At 39.5% G+C, this 27,214-nt stretch overlaps 1 protein-coding gene across 2 annotated transcripts in view; it reads right to left on the bottom strand.

The window, feature by feature from the left end:
• Positions 1-27,214, bottom strand: part of Ryr3 (ryanodine receptor 3) — a 569,960-nt gene that overhangs the window by 297,242 nt on the left and 245,504 nt on the right. For both annotated transcript variants that reach the window (XM_029469442.1, XM_085834580.1), the window contains 7 exons: positions 26,094-26,168; positions 23,191-23,269; positions 17,154-17,266; positions 16,220-16,319; positions 13,959-14,052; positions 8,627-8,701; positions 6,439-6,595 (listed from right to left, as the gene is read on the bottom strand). In XM_029469442.1, coding sequence (XP_029325302.1) covers positions 6,439-6,595; positions 8,627-8,701; positions 13,959-14,052; positions 16,220-16,319; positions 17,154-17,266; positions 23,191-23,269; positions 26,094-26,168 — 693 coding nt within the window. The remainder of the gene's footprint in view (positions 1-6,438; positions 6,596-8,626; positions 8,702-13,958; positions 14,053-16,219; positions 16,320-17,153; positions 17,267-23,190; positions 23,270-26,093; positions 26,169-27,214) is intronic.

Here is a 27,214-nt window from a genome sequence, read left to right as displayed (position 1 = left end):
GGTGACAAAGCCTCTGTTGGGTGGGAAGACAAAGCTGTCCTTCTGCTGGTCACACAGCATGTTAGGGAGTGGGTCCATCTGCCTCAGCAGGGAAGCACACTTCCTGAGAAAAAGTCCATATTCCTATTTTCATCTTTGGAACACCACCCTGAGGTCAGCAACCCAACTTCCACTTCATGGATTAAAACATACAGCTTCAGAGGTCACCTTCCTGGTCTCCTTTAATTCTCAAAATAATCCTTCAAACTGTACCTCTTTATCCCTATTTTTATAAAAAGACATATCAAGGTTGAATAGCTAATGGCAGCATCAGAGTTCAAATCCAGATTTCTCCCACTTCACAGCCTGTGGTTTTCCTTGGCTGCCTCTATTTGGTTCACTTTGAACAACAAAGGCTTGGGAAAACATCCATTAGAGAAGTCTAAATCCTTTGTAGTTTTCAGATTTAAAGTGACTGGGCCAGTATGTGGTGGTGCCTCTAGATATTGAGATCATTTGTTTGTTTTCTCCTTTCTCCTTCCTTTGCTCTACCACCTGTGTCCAACTTTCTGACATGGTGACAGAGCGTTGTCATCTACAAAGGCTACCCTTGAGAACCATGCGATTCAGTCATGAAATAAAACAAAGACCCAAACCCTTGTGATGTTTTAAGTAAGTTCACTTTTTCGTGTGTGTTGAGCCACAATCATAGCTATTCGCTGCCACCTGAGCTATGGATTGAAAATGCCTGCATCCTTCTCCTTTCCATCTAATGACTTCATGAAGAAACAGTCAGAGGAAACAGGGTCACTAATAAAACCCAACTTCAGCACCACTACGTCCATCAACCTATGTACTAGGAGCCCAGCTACTCCTTTGTTTGGAGGTGCTTGCAGGCTGATGAATTAGAGAGCACTTGAAAAGCAGGAGGAGCTGTTGAGGTTTGGTCTGCTGGTATGTATTGTCATGCTAAATACTGGCCCCAAGGTCTGGTTGCCTCCAAGGATGAGGAGATCCTCATGTGTACCAAGAGATGCTATGGAACCTTGCCCCCGAAGTTATCCCTGATTGATCAATAAAGATGCCTACAGCCTGTAGCTGGGCAAAGAGACGGCGCTCTTTAGTTTAGATGGGGCTTCTGTTCTCAGGCTTGGGTTCTGAAGCAGAGACCACTAGGAGAGAGAAAGAGAGAAGAGTGAAGAGAGAGGAAGATGCCTTGGGGTGAGGGATCATAAAACCATGGCCATGAGGGCTGCCTAGTTGGAGTAAGAGTGGCCCAAATGGAACTCAGGGTTATTTACAGGGAAGTAGACAAAATAGCCACAGAGGGTTGTTATCTGCCCAGCTCTAATACTGTCTTTGATTTATTACAAATATAAAGGTTTTGTGCCTTTTATCTGGAAACTAAATGATCAAAGGCAGGCTAGAAACCCCCAGTTAATATTAATATTTATCACAACATGGAGCAAGAATGCAATACTTAATACATAACAGTTACTTGATAGTTGTTTCCTAAATTGCTATTGAGCAAAAATTTCCTCCAAGTGGGAACAGTGATAATTCTCTACCCCTATACAAATAGGCAAAATGTGAGAGTCTATCTCCATCATTTCAAGACTGGTTCTTAAAAGAATGTATAGAGAGGCCATAGAATACATGGCTACACATACTAAAGCCTGCATTAATATTATTAATTCAACCTTGCCTGAAAGGAATGCAATGCTGTAAACTGACATTGAAGCATGACATCTAAATAGCATTTGCCATGCCAGAGTAAATATTAAATCACATTATCTGACAATCCTTAGGGAATGGCCTTGCAATGTCAAGCCCGAGGAAAATGATGGGAAATCAAATTCATAGAAATTGGACTTAGATGTTCAAAATAAAATGAATCTCCCTCACTGAGTGCGTGCAGGGACGAGATGATAGCAAAATGATTACACAAGGAAGACAGACGCTGCTACAAAGATGATGGAGGTTAGACTGAAATGGGTTTCACTGTGGACTCTTACGAGCACATTTATATAGTCCTTGGCCATTTCCAACTGTATTTTTCACACAGTATCCACTGAGATGCTGGAATACAGAAACATCACAGTAGGGGCTATGTATGCTCCATCAATGGGACTGCCAGCTGGAAGCATGAACAACCTTTTTTCTCATAAGCTGCACCTGATACTTTTCTAGAAGTATAAGAATGACCTCACTTGTGGTGATGTGTAGAGACCAAAGAATGATGCCGAAAAAGGTTGGCCATGAGAAAAACATGTTCAAAGCCTGATAAACATACAGTATGTTGGATCTAACAGGAATTACAGGAAAGTGGTGGAAAACACAACGTAGGGGTAGGCAGAGATCAAATCTAAAGGAGTCTTCATGACAGACTTCAAATGAGGTCCGAATGGATAATGAATTATTTTCCAGGCCTCTCTAAGAACAGGTGGGAGTCAAGCTCAGAATCAGGCAACAGTAAAGTGCTGTGATATGATGTCATCTATCCCACTCTCAGAGTAATGTTGGAGTGCTACACTTTAGAGGCAGCAACATACACAAGAATCTCTACTTTGATGTGAATAATCTTGTTGAAGGGGTGGTGTGGGTGCCAATTTCAAGATCATATTCTGTTCTTTATTCTACCTATTTTACACAGCTTACTCAAAGACCTGTTAGGCTCACCAGAGCTAGACTTAGGCCTCTAACTACATTTGGTGCTTGGGTGTGGTCATCTTTTAGCAAGACTCGGTCACATCCTAGTTTCTTGTTTGTTTGTTTGCTTATTTGCTTGCTTGTTTAGACAGGGTCTCTATATAGCCCTGCCTGTTCTGGAACTTATTATATAAAGAAGGCTGGTCTCTAACTCCCATATTCTAGATTTAAAGGCATGCATCACCATGTCTATCCCCAGCTGTTTTTTCATTTTTTTTATGTGCTACTATGGATTGAACCCAGTGCCTTACACATGCTAGGCAAGTGCTACTACTGAACTTTGTCCACAGTCCTTTTTAAAATCTTTTATTACATAGTCATGTTAAGTTCATTAGGCTAGTCTTCAACTTACTCTGTAGCCAAGGTAGGCCTTTAATGTATTATCCTCCTGCCCCGACCTTCTGAGTAGTAAGGATTATATTCCTGTGTCATCAGGCCAGGTTCACACTTTAATCCCTCAACATATACAACTCCCAGGATACCTAGCTGCCTCCCATCCTATGCAGGCAGCTTGGGAAGGGTGTTATGTACTGGTACAGTGTTCCATGGCTCCTTCCTGTAGTCATAGCTATTATAGACTAATGCAACTTTATTTCAAATGAGAGGATGAGAAGTTTATAGTTACAAGTCAAAGAGGCCCAGACCAATATCCTTTAACACCATGTGTCTGAAACCCAAACACGACTACTCCCAGAAACCTCTTTTTCGATTACCATTCTGTCCAATTACAGAAAAGGCCAGGTGAACACTCCAACTTCTCCCCAACTCCTGTCTCACAGAATACAACTCTTGCTCTCTACCTTTTCCTAACATATCCCAAACTCCTCTGGAAGCATCTAGACCCTGAGATGCTGTCTGCTCTCTTCACTAACATATATAACAGGAAAGAACTAATGAATCCATGCCCATGTGCTGTAGAGAGATAGAGACATTCAATTCCCTGTGTCTTTTGTCCAATGAGGAGAAGCTCACCAAAGAGTATGGTGGAAAGATCATAGCAACCAGTATCCCAGTTGGGGGCCATGTGGAGGTCCTGGAAAGCCAGGGCACCTCCAGGGCTCTTCTCCTACAGCTATTTCTATGGGGTATGGCAGAGCTGAATGCTCTCCATATGATCTTCCTTGTGTGTGTGTGTGTGTGTGTGTGTGTGTGTGTGTGTGTGTGTATGTGTGTGTGTGTGTGTGTGTGTGTGTGTATGTGTGTGTGTGTGTGTTCACAGTCTAAGATTCCAAATGTTCCTCCCACACACTACATCTCAAAGGGAGCCCCAATTTCCTGTGGGAACATATCCATATGTGTCCTGCTATGGAGCTGAAGTAATTTCAATTTTGGTTCTTTTATAATGGAAATGAAGGTAACTGGGCTGAGTACAGATGAATTCAGAGTTATTTAAAACCTATAATATAGGGACTTGAGAGAAAATGTGCACATGCTGCCAATTGCACAGGGCAGCATTTATATCTGGTTCTGTTAAGCTGCTGGGTTCCGCAGAACCAGAGTGGCTTTTTACACTCTGGGTGTTAGCCTCCTTGTACATGGAAAGAGAGGGACTTGGGGAGATAAATGATGGGCTTTGAGAAGATGAAATATATTCAGAGGCCAGAGGTGGTGCAGTGAGAGGCATGTTATAAGGGCTCTAATGGTGCTCGGGGTCTCTCTAACTTACCCTCAGAAACTATAGCACACTGTGGACCCTTGCTAAGCTAAGAAAGAAGAAATTCAATGGAAGGGTTCCTTGGAAGCAGGATCCTGCCAGCTACATGGGAGGTTGCCTGTTCCTTTATGTAAATGGAATAGCAAGGACTTTGTAGTCATTTTTCTAGTCAAGTACACACACACACACACATATATATATACATACATATATATATATACATATATATGTGTACACATACACACACACACATATACATACAAACATACAGAAGGAGGGGGGCAAAGGAGGCAGAAAGCTCAGACAAGAAAGAGCCAAGCTGGCATTCTCAGCAAGGGATTTAATAGGTCATTAGCCACCATGCATCCCTTCTCAATCTCTATCTTCTTTTCCCCTCCTCATCTGCAGAGTCTCATTCAACACCCCATATCTTAGGGGAGAAAGGGATTCTGCCAAGTACCACTCTTACATTTTCTGTTTATTTAATGTATTATTTTGGCAAGTTGGAGTACCATAAACCACTTTCTGGTAGCCAGACTGATAGACATATATGTAAAATCCTCAAGCAAGGAATCCTAAGTAAAAAGGACTGATGGTAAAAGGAAAGACATATATGCTCAGAAAGAGAGGATGAAGCCACAGGACCAGTGCACCACCACAGTGGGTGAATCCAGGTAACTAGTGTGCCTCCACAGAGGAGACCAATCTGAAGTGTGTTTAGTAAGGACTAGGTATGAAACTCATGATTTTTAAAGATTTATGTTATTATGTGCATGTGTGCACATCTGTGTGTGGGTATGGGACATTTTAGTGCAAATGCCCATGGAGGTGAAATTGTGTGTCCTGGGTGCCAATCTCATGTCCCTGCAGAGCAGTATGTGTTTTTAACTCTGGGGCTATCTCTCCAACCTTTAAGCTTTAATAGGTCATTAGCCACCATGCATCCCTTCTCAATCTCTATCTTCTTTTCCCCTCCTCATCTGCAGAGTCTCATTCAACACCCCATAAGGTTATTTTTGATGATTTAAATACAGATGTTGAGAAAAGGCTTAATTTTTGTGTGAAAAATAAAACCTTTAGGCCAAAGTGTTTCTCTGTCTTAAAGGGCAGATCATAGAACCATGAAGAGGTGGAGGAATCACAGATATCCCATAGAAAAGTCAGCTGTCAACCGAATACCTCCCTCTGCACAAACAGAACCATCAGTAACTCTTCACTGAAATCATTTTGAGAACAGAAATCAAAACCTATTTCTGGGAAAATGCAAAGAAGAATGAAACTAGAGATGAAGTTCCCAAAGGAGAGAGTGGGCCGTCTTCTCAGAGGACCAGACGTCCTGATAGCTATGCATACATCTGTGCTGATCCCTTGTTATGCTTGGATGATCTTTTCAGAACAATCATAAATGGCGGTGCATCCAACTGTCCATCAGAAGTTAACTCAGCATGCAATCCTGACTCCAGACGTACCCAGCTTTCAGCTAGGCAGAACCCAAGCCTAGATATTTGAAAAGGTAGTTATTTATATGCATATCAAATGGCAAGTTTCCCCACTTGGAGTTAGCATACCTACCTGAGGAGCCACTCATGGTGAAGATTTGAGCGGACAGGTCAGAGCTAAGAAATGGGAAAACGATGAGGAAGTGCGTGTAACTCTGTACTACACGTGACTTGAAGGTAATAATATATTCAGAATTGTATCTGAGTCTTTAATGAGATAACTTCCTTCCTTTAAATAAATATAGTCTGAACCTGATGCCTTCATTGTTTTATAGGAAAATAAAGCACCCAAAGTAGAAGTTGTTAAAAACCTAGATAGGCTATACTCATCAATTATAGTTTCCTTTAGCTTGTGAGCAGTGTTGTCTACACTGATGATTCTGTTTTCTAAGCCTTACCAGTCTCATCTTAGAGACACGATTCTTCCTCCTGGATGATATTCTTTCAGGAGGCCTTTCTCAAAAGAGAGAAGAGCATGATTGTCAGAGGCCAGGCCGGCATTTCACTGTTTCAGCTCCTTTCTTCTCAGTCAGAGAGCTACCAGGAGGACTCCGGTGGCTCGTGCTTCTACAGTAGAGTTCATCCATAGTGTCTTACCTTTGATGCTCGGAAGGAGAAGGCTGTGGATTTGGTGTCAGATTTTCCCCGGTCTTGTAGAAGAAGGCCTTGGTCTTCTGTCAAGGCCAAGTAGTGGCCTGTGGTAAGATGCCGGAGTCGGAAGGCCTGGCCCCACCTGATGTTACTGCCACTCCAGCTGCCCAAAGCACACGAGAAATTGCACAGATAGAAGTCAGTTCTGTTCAACATTTATGCTGTTCTTCCTTAAGTCCCAACTGTATTCACTTTCTTGGGGTTATAGTTAAGAGTCAATGAATTCATTTCCTGTCTGTCTACAGTTCCGAACAGTGCTTTCCTTTGGCTCCTCTTAAAGGCAAGGGCCATGGTCCTGAGGGAAGGGCAATGGCATACTATGGCTAGAAGTCCCAAGTTTTAACCCATCATTCAGTCTACCAATGTATGTTTATGCAATCTATCACAAAATGATGGGAAGCCTTCCTTCTAGGAGTACTCGTATTTGGAAAAGCAGTCCTTCCGTTTTGCTATTGGAAGTCAAGCATTTCTCCATCAGGAAGAGCCCTGTCCTTTTGAGAAATGAGAAAACAAACAAAACATCCTATGGCCGTTGTAGGTTATGACTGCTAGGGAAAGGCAAGGAGTTAGGGATGCGATAGGGAAGCAGATATACTGCTCCATTTGAAGGAGATGAGTCCTGTAGGAACCAATTAGGATTGCAGGATTGAGGTAAGGAATCCCAGGTGGAATGCCCATCTTTACATGGCCTGTATCCAAAAGATTAGCAATCAAAAGAAGTTATGGTAAATATTAGGAGACTGGTAACTCAAAATGTATCCTTTAAGTTAGATGACATATATGTGTCAAACTTTACAATCATTTTTCACCTTCTCAATTTTTAGAAACACCTGAGGGTCAAAATCATGATAATAAACCCCTTATGCGTAGGTTTCTGATGTAAAGCACTAACAACTACAACTATGGCTAGATATATATATATATATATATATATATATATATATATATATATATATGTGTGTGTGTGTGTGTGTGTGTGTCTGTATGTGTATATATATATATATATACATACACACACATATATTTGAAAGATTATTTAAGCAAGAAGTCTTGAGCTAGTCAATAAGTGGGTATCTCATTTTTAAAAAGATCAATGTTTCTTTTTTATACCATACACACACACACACACACACATATATATTTATATAATAACTTTTGTTGTTCAATACAAAAGTAATATACTCTAAATCAATATCTTCAAAAGTTTCTCAATAAACTATTTAAATGAGCAAAAGAGGAGAGGAAATGGGGGCATAGGAGCGGCTCTATTATATTCTTTTTATCTCTAATGGACCATTTTTTTTTTGGAGGTATACAACTCTTATGAGAGAGAATTCTTCCTGAATACTTTTTAAAAGAAACCCTGGCCTGGGTGCTAGGAAGGAAATGGAATAGAAGCAGGTTGCAATACTTTCTCCTTTCCTCTCATCCTAGCTGTTCAGCTCTAACCTAACTTACCCATCTTCTCGGCAAATAAAAGGATCCACTCTTAACCAGATGGGTCTTTAGTATTTGGAGTTTAAAGGATGAGTTACTCAAGCTTTAAAAGCTGTTACTCAAGCTCATGGTTGAAAAAAATCAGCCTTTGTTCCTTCCACCTACGTCCATTACTGTTTGAGACATTCTGACAAATGTTGTTTTCTTCACAGCTATGTGAGGTTTGAATCTTATTTTACTAGCTGCCATCATGACTACCTGTCTATCTTTGTTGTTTAAAGATAGCTCTTAACTGGAGCCAAGACATCTACTGAAGGCTTCCAGGGGATTTGTTTAATAAAATAATGGTGGTGGCAGCAAGCAGAGAGGGGAAACTCTACGGATGTTCAGTGGTAATTGCAAAGCTAGCCTCTGATTACCCAGGCTCTGTAAGAGTGGGGGGCAACTAACTTATACTCAAAAGAAGAGCCTGGAAAAATTGGGTGTAAGAGAGAGAGAGAGAGTGTGTGTGTGTGTGTGTGTGTGTGTGTGTGTGTGATTCTTTATAATCAAAACCATAGAAATTTTAGAATTTAGCTCTCAACCATGGGCTTTAGAGGGCTCATCTCAAGACATGACAAATGATAAATGTAAGAGAGTGAACTATACTGGAAAACCAACTATTCTTGCAAATGGCACCATCTAGACCATGTGTTACCTTATCCGAAGGGGTTCCACTCTCCATAGAGACCTGGCTCTGGCCCCAGCTCCTCCAGCTTCATAGAACACCCTCCTGTATGCAGAGTTGGAGATCAGTGCCAGTTCCTCCCAGTTCCTTGCCAGTGAAGGACAATTCCTTGCAGAGAAGGCTCATACCAGCTACTGAAGTCTCCCAAGACAACAAACTCAAAGGGAGGATTGGATGGTGTTTTTTTTTTTTAATCTCACTCTTAGGATAAATAAAAGCTGCCTAAGGGGAGGGGACACTCCACATGCAACAGATACTCAGATCACCAGAGGGACAGTGGAAAGAAGGGGGGTGGACAATGTCCCCCACTTCTACATTGTTCAAATGGCAGTCTTGTACCATGTTACTGACAAAGGATTCTCTGAGTCTTTTAGGTTAGGCTTCTCACTGTAGTTTCCATTTATTATAAATAGACATTTACTTTCAGGTCACAGGCAGAACAGTGTGAATCCCGTCATTATCCTAGGAAGCCTGGAACAAAGTTGTGTCTTCAGTTGCCATAGTTTTCATTGTTCCATTATTGCCTGGTTCTTTCTTCCCATCTTAGGAACTATCTTTTAATATGCTTGTAAACACTTTTTGCTTTGGATTAGTTTTAGATTTGTGAAGCGATTTCACAGATAGTCCACAGAGTTATTGTATAATGTCACTCAGTTCCTCTCACATTGTCACCTCAAATCATCAAGATTTGCCTAAACTGAAATACCAATGTTTGGTAACCAGTGTACTCAAACTCAGTACTCCATTCATATTTCACCAGAAGTTTGTGATTCTTACTCTCCTATTACAGGGCCTGATGCAGAGTTCCACCGTGGTCATTAGGTTTTCCCTCTCTACTTGACCTGCTATGTTCCCCACATCTCCCTTGTTTTCTTACAACTCAGAGTTTTGAGTAGCACAGTATGATTGATGCTTTTCTAATTATTATAAAATGTCTCAGTCTTTCGATCTGTACAATGGGAACCAACCTACTTAGATCACCAGTTATATGAATTAAATTGTTATACCTTTATTGATTAACTGCATTTTTGATTATTATTTTGATTATTGATTAACTGTTTTGTGCATGCATATATTCATTTCTGTGTGATTATACATAACTGTGCATGCAAAAAGGTCAGAGGAGGATGTTGGGTATCATGTTCTTGAGACTTCCAGACTGATCATTTAACTGCATTTGAATTCACCAGCCTTACATCCTACTGCTGTCATAGTTTGTCTATATAACAGAAATGAACTATTTAAATCTTCAGAAGAATTTGGACCTAGATTTTAGATTTAAAAAAAAAACCAAACCCATCTATAGTGATGAAGAGGAAATAGATACCTGATCCTTATGTTGAAGCAGTCTGAATTGTTCAAAAGATACATATAAAAGGGAAAGATCCCTGTTTTGGATCTGTTAGTACTATGAACTAGAAAAGATCTGTCAGTTCTCTGTGGTTCAAACCCCCTTGCCTGTAAAACTGGTCTAATAAGGGTAGTTAAATCATGGGATATAAAGACTCAATGTGGTTTTAAGAAGGAAGTTTAAAATGAATGTTCATAGATATATAAAGAACTATGAAATACAGATTTACCTAAATTTTTTAAAATATAGATTATCAATAAACATGTATAGACTAACACATTAAGAGCACAGAGATGCAAATATCATATTAAGCATGGTTACATCATTTAGGAGGGATTGTAGAGGACATTTTTAAGTCTTATTTTAAATTTATATACTGCTAGGAAATATTTAGTAAAGCAAATTTTATGTTCTTTTATAGCTTTAACTCCTAGGTATTTCTGTACCTGGCCAAAAATGGAAATGTTACTTTCCTGACTTTGCTATTTATACAGATTGATTGAAATTTTCACTGGGACATCTCTGCCTTCAGCAAAGGCTGAAAGAAAGGTAGAGATGAAGTGGCCTGCCTTGGGTCTCATGTGATTCAGCCCTGGAGCCATCATCAGAAGACCCTCTACTCCCAAGTTCTGAAGTATTCTTAAATGTCCATTATACCTAACTGAGACAATTCTAGCAGCTTGATCTGTTTAGTCTCAGAAAGTTACCATGATTGAAACAACTTGTTCCTGTTCTCTTAAATGACAGCAATAAGAGGAGCAGAGTGGGTGGACAGTCGAGTTGCTTTTGAAAGCCTGGCTGACATCTTAGCCTTGGCTCTAACAGGTTGAGTGACTTAGCTCAGGGCATTTGACAAGCCAGAGGCAGAGCCAAGCATCTGAGTTCAGAATGTGAGATTGCGGCTCTCTGGTTTCCATTCTTAGGTAATATTTCCATCAAGCCTGCCTATTCCCAGGGTTCAAAGGGAAGGAAAACAATTCTATCTGGGGAGTTGGTATCTTAGGAGTTCCTAGAATTTCTTAGCATGCTCTCTATTGCCTATTCCTTTTTCATGATTTTAGTGCTTTTGATGATTCTGTCTAGTTGACATTTTTTTCCCTGATAACGAACATCAATGAAGAGGTTTACTGTTTTTTATAGTCCCTAGACAGAAAGCAACACCAAGGCATCTTGTCATCATGCTTTCATTAAGAATGCCAGAATTTAGGCACCCAAGTCCCCAATGGTTGCTTCCTTACCCAATCTCAGTCCCTCATGCTTCCATGCAAAGGAAAGAGACAAGTATGTTTTGTCATCTTCTTTGGTAACACCAATCAGGTCCTATGGAGTCCTTGTCCACATCCAGGTGGCTCTTGCTGTTGCTTGTGACTGTACTCTTGCTCCATTGAACTTATTTTGGAACCTGATCACCATCTCCCTCATTCGCCCATGTTTTTCAAATACCTCTTTACTTTCCCCTTTACACAGGATCTTGTTAAAGCACTTAACAGGAATTATTATCAAAGCACGAGCCATCTTCATCCATCATAGTTTCAGATCAAGCCATTTCTATTGTGGCTATAGTTTCAATAAAAGAGATGAAGGCAACACATGTGGTAACCACTTTATGTCTTCCAAATTCCTGTCCCCAAGAGTAGAACAGAATAGAACAGGAGGGAAAAACTGATATAGATGTAGTGTGTTTCTTTTAGGTGTAGATAACCGCCATACAGGATTATAAACTTCCTTTCTCTTTCTTTCTTTCTTTCTTTCTTTCTTTCTTTCTTTCTTTCTTTCTCTCTCTCTCTCTCTCTCTCTCTCTCTCTCTCTCTCTCTCTCTCTCTTTCTTTCTTTCTTTCTTTCTTTCTGCTAACTGAAAGCCTTCCACAGTAAGATATAAAAGCAACAGTAAGCCAGCTGGTTAATCACAGAGCTAAGAGGCAGGGGCAGGTGGATGTCTACATCCACCAAATCTACAAAGTGATTCCTAGGCAAAACAGCTTATACAGTAAGACTCTCAAAAAAAAAAAAGTAGAAAAAAATCCACTCCACTAAAATCAAATAAAAACAAAACAAAGATGAAATGAAAAAACAAAAACAAAAACAAAAACCCAGCAACTGAATAAGAGCACATGACAATATTCTACGGGAAATAAGATCGACTGAACTTCCTTTGCAATGTAGACATCACTGTCAGCCACTAAGGAGGTTCAGAGTAAGTCACTCACAACACTTACATAGGTCTAGTTCCAGTGTGCTCTGGACTCTGTTCTATGTTACATCTGGGCCCTATGTAGGACAATCAGGGAACATAGTAAGTAGGAAGAGAGTCACACTGTGAGGGACTTAAATTACCAGTTGACAGTTTCTAAGATGCCCAGAACTACATTCAATCATGCTGCTTCTGGGTCCTTCAGCACACAGAACAAGGGGTGAGTACTGACAAAAAGCCAACCAAGCTCCAGCTTTCTAAGCTTCCATTCAAAACAAGTCAGGAGGCCACCATTGGCAGAAGTCTGATCAAGATGATCTTGAAAGTGTCAGGATTTGTCTCTGATGCCATCAATTAAGTAAAACTAATGTAGTTGAGAAGAATCTTGTAAGCACAACAACAAGCTAAGATACTGCAGTCACCAGATTGAACCAATTACTGTCAAAATTAAGTTGAATTTGGATAAGAGGTTTGATTTTTACTTAATATATGAGACTTCTACAGTTATAATGCAAAACATTTTATGTACTCTTCCTTTGAGTATAAGCAAAATAGTAATAAATCTTGAGTACATATTTACTATGTGCATTAATATCTTCCATTTAATAAAATTCTGAATCTTTTAAAAACTTTTTATTGAAGAAAAGTCATATAATATATTTGATATTCTTTCCTCTACTTCAAGTCTCCTCAGGTCCTCTCCAATTCCCTACCCAGACAATTTCATGTTCTCCCTCCCTCTCTCTCTTAAAACACACACACATACACACATACAAACCCATACTCCCCCACACACACTAAAAACAACAAAATAAAAAGTAAAAATAAAAACAGAAAAACTAAAGAAAAAATCAGTAAGAGAAAATATACAAAAACATAACAAAAAGCATACATGCATACATACACACACACACACACACACACACACACACACAAACACACACACACACACAAGTTAGTCTCCCTTACTGCTATTAGTGTATTGATTATTAGGCTAAAGGAACATAGCAATAAAGTGACTCCCAATTACATATACCCTTGCAATAGATGGGAATTAACAAAGAAATCCACAACTGGATCTTTATCAAACCCTTCAAGGTTACAGATGAGGAGGCAGAAAGAGTTAAAGAGCCAGAGATGCTGAATAACTTCAAGGAAACAGTGTCTTCTATATACACTAGGGCTGTTTTACTTAATTTTAAATCTTCAATGAGAGCCCATTAAACAATCACCTTTGGACTAAAGATACAGTTCACCTCTACTCTACCTCGAACTATAGTTCTTGAAACAGCTTCCTGCTAAGTCCATCTTCTGTTGGATTCTGATGCTTGGTTTCTCATACATGAGTTGGTATCAAGAAAAATGAAACCAACAATTCCATCTTAATTACTTGGTTCACTAAATGGGATAAATAGAGATAAGCTGCCTTTCAAGGACCAGCCATAACTTATGTGAATGCACAGCTTCTCTATTGCTGTGCTGCGGTGAGAGAATTGCTGATTTCTCTCCCCAAGGTGAATGATTCAGACTCAGGAGAAATCAAGACAATGAATGGCTTGAGATGCATTGTAGCATTGTTTGCTTAGATTTAACATAAACACATGTTTTTTGAGCAAAGTGGAGCTTGTGGCTAGATGAAGGTCAGTCCAAGTGAGAAAGACCTACACAAATCATGTGTGGCCAAATAAAAATGCAAACTCTTTAATAGGAGCTACCAGAGAGACAGCTCAGACAGAAGGATGAAGATAGTAGTGGCTTACCTGTGCTGAGAATCATTCTGATCTGTAGATGGTATCGTCAAACATTCATCATGACCGTGGAAAAGACGAACTACATGGCCACCAAGTAAGTATCCTATGAAAAAATGGTATACCACCATAACTGATCAAAAGCCTAAGGAGAACACTATGTTCAATACGGGTGAATTCATGCATGTGATAGCTTGCTCTACAAAACAAGAGAGGTACATGTGGCATAGTATAGAGTCCCTGAATTAAGGCCTCAGTGGAAAAGAATTCTAACTCTGGCAGTTAAGTTACTGAGAAATAAGTAAGGCCAAATATCAAGTAGAAGATGAAAGTAGTGTGTCAACTGTTATCACTAAAAATACAAAAAAGAAAAAAAAACCAGATAAAACAAAAGGAAAATCACTGTTAGAAAGAATAAGATTTTCAGTTTTATAAGAAGCTAATAACTCAATACCAAGTTACCAGATCTTATAATCTTACTCTACACACTTCTTGGCAAAATCCAAATCAAATTATGGTCATGGGATAGAAATGAGTCAGAACGGGGTGACAATCTGTTTTTAAGTGTTATTTAGGAAAAGGCAGTAATATGCTCTCAAGAGGTATTTTAGGAGAAGGTAGTTTTCAATTGCAGTTAACAAATGCAGACCAAATGTGATGGTGCATCTATTTCCAAAGTGGGGGCAGACTGACTCTAGCAGATCTGAATGGACATGTGCACCAACTGCTATCAACAAGCACTTAGATGTCTGCAAAGAGGAATCTCAATAGTTGTGAGTTCAGACCCTGAAAAGAAACAATAAACTTCAAGGGCATGATGACCCATTAGTCTTCAGATGAATCCCAAGTATTAATTCTGGGAGCATACTAGCAGGAGGCAGGCCCTGCTAAGCTAGTTTTGCACAAAGAAATTGGATTTGTTATTCTTCTGAATTAAAAAATCTCTAGGCTACTCCATTCTCAGGAGACATATGGACTTAATATGTTCAATGTCTGTATTAGGAGTTTTTCTTTTTAAATCACATAATTAGATCACTTGGGGGGGTGCTGTCTCCAACTATTTTGGGTGCAGGATTAAAACATTAACAATGAGAAATCATGCCAGAGGGGAAAATGGTGTTATCAGAGCATATTGTACAGAGATGGTTGAAGTTGCCTTAGCACTTTTTAAAAACAGAGGCAAAAAAAGATTAGCTTAAACTTTCCTCAAATATTCACAAGTATTTTTCCAATAGCTAATTATACTAATATGTACAGTTGCATCTTTTGCATTTAAATAATTCAAGACATACTAAAGGGAATTCCTAGTAGCCAATTTACATAGAAAATTAAAAACCTCAGCCATCAAGCCCTTGATTAAACTCTTTATCCTCTCTTGATGGCGAGACTATTGCCACTTCAGAGTCCATCATGAATAGCTTGTGGGCTTTTCCAATCAATATCCCCCTCATCTGAGAAAACAGCCAAGTGCTATGCATTACATTTTTTTTTAAAGATGAAATCTGTGTGAGGGTGGATCACAGTCACACAGAAAGCATCAAGTGAAGGGCTATTAATGTCCACGAGGACAGGGTTATGGATGCTGAAAGGCCTTTCTCCACCTAGCCAGATGACCAAGCTGATGAGCTCTTTAGATTTCATCCACACAAGGGCACTCAGTGCTTCTGTGAGGACACTCCTTAATTAATCTCTACAAGTTCTCTGTTGGGACCAAGATAATTTTATTTCTGTGGTGAAGATGAAACAGTTAACATCGAGACCGGCTGAAACTTTCCAAGGAAAGATTTACAATAGGGAGTCTTGATTCCTGATAGGAGGGAAAGACTGATGGTAAATTTACAAAGGTATATTAATATTTTATGCATATGTACACGTGTGTGTATGTGTGTGTGTGTGTGTGTGTGTGTGTGTGTGTGAGAGAGAGAGAGAGGGGGGGGTGGCGTTGGGGTATAAGCCATTTCATCTTTCCAGCAAATGATCTTTTCCAAGATGGAAGTTTCTAGGCCTGTTTACTTATCAATAGTAAGCATGAATAACAAAATAAAAATACTTACCAATAGTAAGAAACTCCTGTGTGCTTGTAGTGATAAACTAACAACAGGTACCAAAGAATTAAATCAAGGTCAACAATGCCCGTGGGGAGTAAGAATAGAAAATAACCTATACTGACATCAAATACAGAAAGCCATGCTGTCTGTGGGTGTCGAGGGACAGCAGAAATTGTTAACATACACAGCTCAGAGGGAATGGCAGGCAGCAGTACAAAGGCCTACCTTCTTCAATGCTACTTCCTGAGCAGGTAGGATGTACGTTCCAGAGCGTTTGCATAAAGGAGGCATCCACTTGTATGCTACCATTTGATATCGAGAGATGCTGGGGTGGAAAAAGAAAAGAAACCTCCTTTAAACCACTAGTCCATTTCCACCATTGCTGCCCATCAGAATGGCAAGCATTAAGTTAAACAGCCTCCCTTCCCCATGGTTCCGTCTACATATGTGTGGGACCTTTCTTTGCCCAGTCTTCAAGCAGTTTCATAGGTGGCACTTTATTCCTGGGAGAACTATGCAGCCATAGAGGTGACAGACAAGTGTTAACCTTGTCACCTCAGATGCATCCCCGACTCTACACAATTATAAAATGTCTGCTTCTTATAGGATGAAAAGAAATTTCACAAATGGGAATAAAATTACTTCAACATTTGGAGACAGCAAGGCAAAAGTGGCTGGTAGGATTGGCCCTATGATAAACTGCTGAGAAATTCAACACTTATCTTTGGCATTTCTCTATCTTCAGGCATCCCTATGATGAGTGGAGCTTCACTAGTGCCCAACCTTAGGTGAAAGACCTCATATGCATCTGTCAGCCTCTGTAATAGCCCATGTGTTAACATTTTTACACCCCACCCCCTAGTCTCTATCAAGCTAATTTCCCTGCATTCCTTTTTGCTGGCTTGTTTTCTACTTGGCAAGAGCCACACAATGTGATAAATTCAGAGTAATATGACTTAATTCTTCTTAGCAGCATTTGCTGGATCCAACACAATAATCTAAAAGGAAAGCTAACAGTTAAATTCCTGGTACTAGGATTGTGTTACAGGGGAGAGATACCTTGTCCTACCCAGCTTGCAGTGGCTCTGTTTCCCCCTGGCCACCCATTACTAAAGGGGCATTCTGAATAGAAAAGATGCTTCTGCCAAGAGGTACTTACAAGATATCTTTCAGAGGACACACTGACGAGGATAAGGTCATCTCCAATTCGTACTTTCTCTCCTTCAGACCTTTGTTTGGAAGCAGGATGTATGGTCCACCAACAGGCTTCTCCTACATGAATGCCTCATGAGTTAGCCTCTGTATCCTAAAAGGCAGTCATCCTAACTCTGCCCCAAAGACGTACCTCTTATTCCCTCCAAAGACGTACCTCTCCCTTTGCCTAGCTTAGTTCCCATTAACCTACATATAACCTTCCTGTTGTCTATTGTGTACCTTTGAATATATTTTTATTTTAAAGACATAAAGCCAGAAAGACAGAGAGACAAAATTTGGGTAAGACTGTTGGAGGTCAGTAGTTCAGAAGTCTGAATATTTTTAATGGACATAAGATATGATTTCTTCACAATTCCCGTGACATATTTTTTTAATGGATTGATTTCAGAGTCTATTTTGGTAGTGCATGTAGAGACAAGAAGATCAGAAGTTCAAGTCTTTCCTTGGCTTAATGAGTTTGAGACTATATTAAAGGATCTCAATTCTTGTCCCCACAGAAAGGGGGCCTTGAGGACCCTCTTTCATTGACATATTGAACATTTAAACCATTTTTATCATTCTTCTGCACCTTCTATGAAGTACACTGAAACCATAGTAAATAGACTTTTTTTGTTTGTCTCTTAAGGTCCAAACCTATAAGATCTAACACAGCTTAAAACATATGAAAATATATGTACCAAAAACTGTTAGTGAAAAAAATTCACAATTTTAACTAAGACAATGGAGAAGAAGCCACTGACTTAAAAGCACACCCCGCTATGAATAGATTCCAGCAGGAAAACCACTTGGGCTGGAGGTAAAGATGGGTTGTAAACAGGAAGAATGGCTAAAAGAGGTTTTAAGGACATTTAAGCCCCAGATCCCCTCCTCATCCCACACAAGCAGTTGTTTCCTCCTCCTCCAGGGTACAGAAGAATTGTGGTGTTGCCAACCACCAAGGGTCTGGTCTTGGAAATACTGTAAGATGCTGCCTAATTAGAAAGTGGAGTCATTCTGAGAACACACAACTACAGTTTATGAATGGTTAGAAATACCCTAGCTTCTCTCCCTTCTCTTCTACTCCTCAGCTTCCAGAACACCAGTTGCAAAAGCAGAATGGTTTTTACCAGTCCTCAGATTTAAGGGCTGATTTTTTTAGGGAGGCCAATGTACTAAAGGTTACGATGCCAGGGTTTGAGATTCTCCTCTTAAATGCCCAGGGTTCTGAAATATAAACCCAGAGTGAGGTTTAACACATGCCAAGCTCCATCCCAGCTTCCTGTCTGCTTTTATGACTTTGGCCTAAATATGAGCAAAGACAAAAGATTACATGGAATTTGAGGAAAGCCTCTAACATTGACATTGGTGGGGAGGCCCCAAAGGGAAAAAAATAAAGATTATATGAGAAAAAAAGCTTTAAATAATTTTACAACTAACAATCTCACAAAAGAAAGGAAATATTATACCCCGGAAGTATCATGAAGAATCTCTTAGAAAGTGAAAAAATTACTCTGAAGAGAAAAAAGATGAGTATAAACAGTTGAAAAGTCTCCCAAAAGGAACACACACACACACACACACACACACACACACACACACACACACACACAAGATTAGAAACAGGAAGGAAAAAATTAGAGTTGAGCATAGCAGCACACACCTTAAATCCCAGTACTCAGGAGGCATCAGCAGGCAGGCAGACCACTTAGATTGAAGCCAGCCTGGTCTACATAGAGAGTTGAAGGATGACAGAGTAAGACTATATCTTTAGAAAAGAAGAGAATTATGATTTGAGAGGGAGAGAGGAGAGGGAAGGAAGACTTGGAAGGAGATGCTATGTGAGGTCTTTGGAGGAGGAAAGGGGAGAAGAAAATGATGCGATTATATTTCAGTCAAGATAAAATTCTAAAAAAGTTCCTAAAAATCAATCTAGAAAGATCCCCAGAAAGCATGAATAGAGACTATTAACAGAGAAATAATATTTCTAAAACTTTCCAAGTTCTGGACAATAAACACCTGCGAGTAGAAAAGTTCCCAGAGTTCTTTGCCTAGGTAAGCATTCACCCTACACGGCATCCTCCTGAGACTGCACAACAGGAAGGATCCACAAGACACACCATGGAACTTCAGACATTAGAGAAAGAAACAAGAGATCTTAGAAAAGAAAAACCATCACACACAAAGCATCAGGAATCAGAACATGCTTGTCTCAATAGCCAGAACACAAGTTAAAAGCAAGCCAGCAGGAAGCCAAGAAAAAATACTTTTAATACAGAATTAAGCTAAATTATGAATTATGAAGCTAGAATGAACAAACCTTCAGATAACTTGGTGCCTACAAACATCTTTTTCTGTGAAAGCTAACGTGTGGTATGTTTCACCAAAATGCAATAGTTAGTAAGCCATAATGAGGTGGAGGAAACATAGAATCTAGAAGAGGCAACACAGGCTCCTTGAGTGATGATGGATGTCTCTAAGAATGTGAAGAGATAATGTGACCGAACCTAATAATTTAGGGACATTTTTTGGCCAATGGAAAAGCTTGGAAGTAAATCCACTGTTTAGTAACAGAAGACAAAACAAATTAAGACAAAGTCTTAAAGCAATAAAACAAACTTGACTCTAAGTACACCATGTGGGTTACTTACAAATATGTGACAGTAGTTATATCAATGTAGCTTTGCTTTGGTTTTTATGTAAAAATAGATATGAACATACTGAAAATGTAAGGAAGAAGGGTGGTGAAGAGTACAGCATAAGAATAAAGCTTTATCAAAACACGGATAGATAAAACTAATCTAGAAAGAAGAATGAAGTGACAGTATGTACATATTTTTCATAAAAAACAGCAAGTGATATTAGAAGAGCTGAACACAGATGCCTGAGGTAGGGACCTATTGGCAGGAACAGATATTTTTAATAAACATCAGAGTCCCATTTATCTTTTAAAATTTAATTATGTGTAGGTATTTGATTAAATTTGAAAATGCATTATAAAAGAATATGACCTTTACATTAAAAGTGAAAAGTGACCAGCCTATTCAGCGTATACTCTGGGGTCCATGAAAGGGCATGAGAATGAAGAGCACCACAAATGGACATACACAAAAGATGGAGGGGTGCTTTTCTGCCACTTCTCTTGTCCCTGGAGTCATTCCCTGAACTCCTAGTGTGGACCAACCAGTCAGTCACTGGCTCCAAAATGCATGGCAGCACTTGCAGAGTGCATATGATGTCATTTTTACATCCATTTCTTCATAAATCTGAGTTCTAAATGTGTGCCTAAACACTGAAATCAAAACCTTAAAAGTGTGAAGAACTGAGTCACCAAACTCATGAGTACAGTCATTATTCAGTCTGTTAAATCCAAGAATTTACCAGTGTGTAGGTTAAAAAAAAAAAATCAGACTGTCGATAAAACATCCATCCCTTAAACGATGTCTTCACACGTTCTCTTTGACATCCAGCACAGATAAGGATCAGCCTGCTTCTTCAAACCTCCAGAGATGTTCCTGTGCTAAAGATCATTCACAAGATTGCTGGCTAAAGAACTAGGATTCTAACCAGGCAGATTCCATGTGACCCCTCTTCAGGGTAGGTCTTATCCCATAAAACCCCAGTCGTTAATGGTGGAAGCCAGAGCACTCTACAGACTCAAGGATAATAGACCAAGGGTGAAAGAAAAGTGAAGTACTTCAGGCAATACATTTGCACAAAGATACAGTCAGCCAACCCTTTTCTATGTATCCACACATCAGCTTCTGCGCAGCCTGTTTGAACCTGGCCTGGCTTATATATCTCCTAGGTCTGCTGTCACCAAAGTCCCTACAAATTGTTTCCAGGGACTCAGAAAGCAACTTTGGTAACGAGTAACAGAATCTCCTTTCATTCCCTTTCATTAGAGGCTCTGATAGTAAATGAACTACACTGCCTGAACTCTTTACTGGAATTTGGTGTTTCTTCATCCCTTTCCAGCTTTCAGAAAATATAACACCGTTTTGCTGCTTTATAAATAGAGGGACTATATATGAGTTTTCTGATTGCGTGCTCCAAGATTGGCATCTGGCTTATACAGAGAGGCCAACTTATATCCATACTATGACATTTTACTCAATTTGTAATTTTTTATTCAAGATTGACAACATTTTAGAGGAAATTATACTAGAAGAAAACCACATAAGCTGGAAACAAAGAAACCCCAAATCCAATTCACACATGATCTTATTTTAGTGGGAAAAAGGTCACGAGAGTCAGATATAAGCTCCATTTTTTTTTTTCTGTGTACAAAGGGAGAGGACACTGCTGTGCAGGCTACAGAAACAGTGGGGGCACATATACAGGATTCTACATGTTTTCTGATTATCACAAAATCAGATATCTGAGTCCTTACTTGATAATCTCGGCTCATTTTAGAGCAATAGCATAGACTTTTGTCTTTCTTTGGAGGTGTAACATTGGAACTGCTGTCCTGTTAGTGGGAAATGCGATAACATTAGATGATATTCCAACACAATTTCTGTAGTTGCTGAAGTGATTTTACTTTCCTTGTCTCTCTTTCTACAGCCTGGTTAGCTCTGAAGCCCTCATTGTAGTCTGATTCTACTCAGTATCCTGCCAGCAAATCCTTAATTGTCTTGAAGTCATCTGAATCAGTTTCTGTTTCTTGCAACCACAGCTTCTAATTGGTAATAGCACAACCTCTACCCAGAGCAGAAATTCTATCAGCAATGCCCTTGACTGATGGTCCAACTGTTCGTACAGGTTTCCAGCCACAGAGAGCATGCTATGTCTCCTGGATAGCTATTCCTCTGCTGGTTAATGCAGATATTACAAAGCATTTTCCTTTACTGAGGTGAAATATGTATTGTTTCAACATTTATCTGCTTCTCTGTTGGTCTTCAGAATAGCCCCCAGGAAACTGGTATTTTCTTGATAGTGTAACTTTTAAAAATAGTTTTCCTGGGCATCTGTCCTTAATTTTTGAATTCTAGAGAGTGAGTTGGTATCATTTGGGTCACCACTTTTCTTCGTACCAACTTCTAAAAAGAATTTGCTTTGTAGCTTAGACTGGTCTTAATCCTCCTAGGTAGCCCATGCTGACCTTGAACTCATGATTCTCCTTTCTCAGCCTCCATAATACCATTCTGTTGGCTGACTGTATATATATATGCTGACTGTATATATATACATATATACACACACATATCTATATATACATGTATATAATTACTTTATTCACATGCATATGTATATGCAGAAGAGTAGAGGTATCCAATGTATTTGATACTTTGTAAAAGACAAATAACATTAGATTATTCATTGTGAAATTTAATAAAAGAATATCTCCCTTTTAAACTAGTTCTATCACAAAGGTTTTAAGTTTAGATAAAGTATACTGACATTTTGTCATTGCTTTTTCAATTATTTGACAATTGAGCTTTTTGGTTGTTGATATCTTTATTTTCTGGCAAAACAAAACCACCATTTCTTCCTCACAGAGTTAAGTTTTATATGCGGTATTTTAAGCAATAACCTAAGTAAGCTTATAGAAAAATATACAGTAAGTATGCTGGAGATGCACTGGGAGGACAGAGCTGAGGCTGGTGGGCACCACTGATGTGATTTGGGAATGGAATGTTTGCAGAATACAAAGGTCCTAGTTCTCTATACTAGGCACCGTATTTCACTATTATGAAGTCATTTTATTTGTTGCCTTAGTAGTTACTCAGTACCTTTGGTCCCCAAGAACTAAACTGTCTATTTATAGCAATAATCCATTAGAGCAGTTTCAGCTCTCAGGCTTCAAACATCACACTGTCCCTGCCCAAGTACCCATGTTTCCAGGCTTCACACATCCTTCCGTGACTCAGCCTCAGAGGTTTTTAAATTTATCTGTTTAACCCTGCTGATGTACAATTCCAAATGAGTAATGTATTCAGCATCTTTCTCAAAAGTCCTTAGCATAAGACCCCACCAGCCCGAAGCTGGCAATGACAACTTACCTGTGGCATGTTCCCGCAGACCTACATCAAAGGCAAGTTTATCTGTCTGGGATCTTGACGTGGTCAAGCACGTTAGATACTGTGGAGCAAGAGCACAAGCTAGGAGTCACACCCTTTCACCAGTTCCTGGCACCAACACAGTTAACTTCCCATTAGGCCCAGTCTTCCCCCCACATCTCAAAGACATTCTTATCTGATGGTTTAGTAATTTCTAGGACTTTATATAGTAAAATTGAAATATTCAGTATTCTTTACTACAAAGGTATTCCAAGAAACTTTTAACTTGAACTGGAAAACGATATAAATGGACCACTAATGACCAGCAGTAAAGAATCAGATAGATCAATGCTGGTTCTTCTGTTTTATGGACTATTGTGCCACTCCATTAAGAGTACTGATAAAGAATGTGTAGGTAACAAATATTTATTTTTATAAGATGTTGAGCCAAGAAGTCACATAAAATAGCACATTTGTATAATTGACGCATACACAAAACTTTAATGTATAACACATAATAGAATGAATTACATCGGAATAATCATAAAAATTGTGCTCAGATAAGTAATGTGGGTGGGAGAAGTTGGGGAATCAGATAATTCTCCCTATTTCTTCTAATTTAATATTTTCTGAGGACTTCATACATGAGTACTGCATCTATTTCATTCCTGCCCCTCCCTCTCAACTCTTCCTATATGGCCTCCCAAATTCATGACCTCTCTGATTATTTTTTTTTACACAGATATACATATGTATGTATGAGTGTGCCCACACATGCATGCACCCTCCCCCCACATGTATATATATATATATATATATATATATATATATATATATATATATAATCTACTGCATCCATGTGTCCAGGAGTGATCACTTATGGTTGGATAGCCAATATGGGACTTTGTTCTTTGAGCAGATGGATTTTCCCTCACTCAGCAGTCATTAGCCACAAGTAGATCTTCATCTAGGGCAGTGGTTCTCAACCTTGCTAATGCTGTGACTCTTTAATACAGATCCCCCGGCTGTGGTGACCTCCCCCATCATAAAATTACTTTATTGTTACTTCATAGCTGCAAATTTGCTACTATTATAAATCATCATATAAATATCTGTGTTTCCCAATGGTTTTAGGCAGCCATCATGAAAACATCATTCGATCCCAAGGGGTTGAGAACCACTGATCTAGGGGATGGGGCACCTGTGGGAATTCCCCTGTCCATGGTGCCATATCAACTGCTACTAGCTTTACTCTTTAAAAAACTCCTGAGTTTTTAAACCTCTCGAAATAACATGTATCCTTTTCTGTGGATTATAATAAGAGATATGCAGGTGAAACTTTAAAAAAAAATTTTTTTTAAAGCAGCTTAACAAAGGAAATAAACCCAGGGCCCTTCCCTTGCCTTCTTTGCTGATGGCACAGTGGTATAGGCTGGAATTAGAGTGTGAGGGAAAGAAGCCCAGGCACACTTCTAGCTCTCTGCAAGCAGGTGGAAAATTGTTGCATTATAAAATGTCTTATCCCAACAGCTTTATTCCAAAGCCACTTTTAAAAAGCCAACGCAGAGTTTATGTTAATATGGCTTTTTTTTTTTCTTTTTAGTGAATTTAACATCTCTACCAAGCTGCTAGCTGCTAGTTTGGAGAGCCATGGGGGATATATTGGTTCAAGACTTATTTATTCTATCTGGGTAAAAAAAACACATTTTAGGGTCTCATTTGCTCTCCACATAAGCAACAGATTCTAAAAGGTGATCATGTCTCCTTTCCAGTGACTGCCAGGAAAATGGTTCCCCATCCAAACCTGTCCCAGTACTCAGATACAGTTTTGTTCTGTCCTTCACTGTGATGGACTAAAATAGTGAGTGCTCAGTCTGAAAGGTCAACTTTGTACTAGTCAGTGTTCAGACAAAATATGCTGCAGCAAAATCAATTATTTAAGAAGTTAGCCGCTGATTGCACTACAATTTGATAGTCTAAGCTTCCAGAAGAATGTTTCATGAAGAACATGCGTAAGTGGGTGAAAATAAGCAGCGGTCTCCCTACTCCCCATCCCACTGCTAAGATCACATGTTGTCATGCCAACTCTTTAGGTAAGTGCTAGGTCTCTGAACTCAGGCCCTCATGTTTGCACGCTTAGTGTATCAGTTTTACTAGGGTTAGGAAATGACTATTCTTCCTTATACCAATAGCATTTGAGAATTATATACTTAGGAGCGAACAGAAAAATACTGTTGGAGACAATTCATTTTATACTAAATCGACATCACAACATTCTTAATAACTCTTTGCGAAACATTGTTAGCATATGCATTTTCCAAGTTATATTTATTATATTACTGCATGGTTTTCTTTCCAAGCTCTTGCTTCCCAAGTTAGGCTGAATTATCCCTCTTCTAGTTTTCTGGTTTTAAATCCCTGATTAGTTATAGCCTGGACCAGTTTTCCATGATCGCCTCATCCATTATCTTCCTCCTACCACCAGATTAGCATAATACCTTCAAATTCTTCCAGGACTGAAGGCCCTGGACATGACTCCATTCCTTTAGCTGTGTACAAGTAGAGAAATGTCACGCAATTCCCATTTGGTTTGTTTTCTTTGTAGACTAAATAAATCAGTTACTCCACAGTTCATTTGATCAGTCATGCATCTAAGAAATATTTACTGCGTACCTAGCATGTGAAAGTACTGTACATGGTGGGGTTACACTGGCTGAATTTTAAAGAAAAGGAACAGCTCTTTTCCTCACTCAGTGGGACACACACTCAGCAAACAGAAATTGCTGGAACTCAAGGGGAGCAATAGGAAGACAACAATGAGTTGAATTATTTATATTCTGAGCTAATCCCAGTGTTCATCCTTTCTTCCTCATGAATGGTGAAAGCTGTCGTCTCCATGTGCTTACCATTCCACTGAAAGAGTGCCGCAGGAGAATTGCATGCCCGTAGAGCAGGGTCCTGTGGCCACCCCCTTGTGCCGCCTGTGGGAACGAGGAAAGAAAACTGTCAGCACACACCAGCTGTGGCTTTTCTGGCAGAGAGGCAGCACAATTTGGGATGCAGACACCAAGAAAAATATTTATGGCAAAACTCCCAAATAATTCATTCAAGAAGCACATGTCCAGCTGATTGATGGCGGAAGACTTGTGAGCACAGCCATGCGGCATCCTTGGGCGAGGGCAGGGAGGCCTGCTGCTCTTCTCAGAACCCGCCTCTGCCCAGGATGAGCAGAACAGAAACGCAGAACTGTTCTACGCTGGAAGCATGTGAATGAGGAGGGGGCTCTGCTTACCTTCCTTTGAAACTTCTCAGAAGCAGCCAGAATGAGAGAGAAACAAGTATGGAGTAACTACAGCCTAGTGCAGGATGATAACATGGTGGACCGCATTGATATGCACTCTGGGTCTTGCAGTCTATTGCTCCCTTCTGGGCACTGGTGCTTTCTGCCCACGCAACTCAAATGGCCCTTTTTATACAGATCTTACCAACTATGCATGGTTCTGACATCCAGGACTTTAAAAGAGTAACTAGTCCTGCTAAATAGTCCCCTTAGTGGAGAGACCCATGTGACTGTCTTCTTTGCCCTCCTCTGCACATTCATTTTGATGATTTGGTAGTGGTTGACCAACCAGAAGAGAGGAAGGGCAGAGAAGATAAAATAGCCCAAAGGAAATCAAGCCATTGGTACCTGAGCTTCTGACTCTGATCAACACAGTGCTATGCTGAAATGAACAACATATGCTATGAAGCAAGGATCTAACTTATTCCAGTTACAAGTGGGTAGAAAACAGTCAGCTAAAATTGACAAGTAAGAACATATGTTTTGGTACTTACCTAGTTCTCCTGACATCATGCGAATTTACCCTCAGTTTATATATATATATATATATATATATATATATATATATATATATATACTCTTAAGAGAAGATGCTTGTGGCTCAGTCTCTGTCCTCTTGAAACATGTACCAAAAGGCTCCAAAGTCTGAGATAGTTACCAAGATTGTGTGTGTGTGTGTGTGGTTGA

Source organism: Mus caroli, unplaced genomic scaffold (assembly GCF_978045245.1).
Source record: "Mus caroli unplaced genomic scaffold, Mus_caroli_1 scaffold_2, whole genome shotgun sequence".
Lineage (NCBI taxonomy): Eukaryota > Metazoa > Chordata > Mammalia > Rodentia > Muridae > Mus > Mus caroli.
Note: the sequence above shows the minus strand (reverse complement) of the source record. Positions and strands in the feature narration are given on the sequence as shown.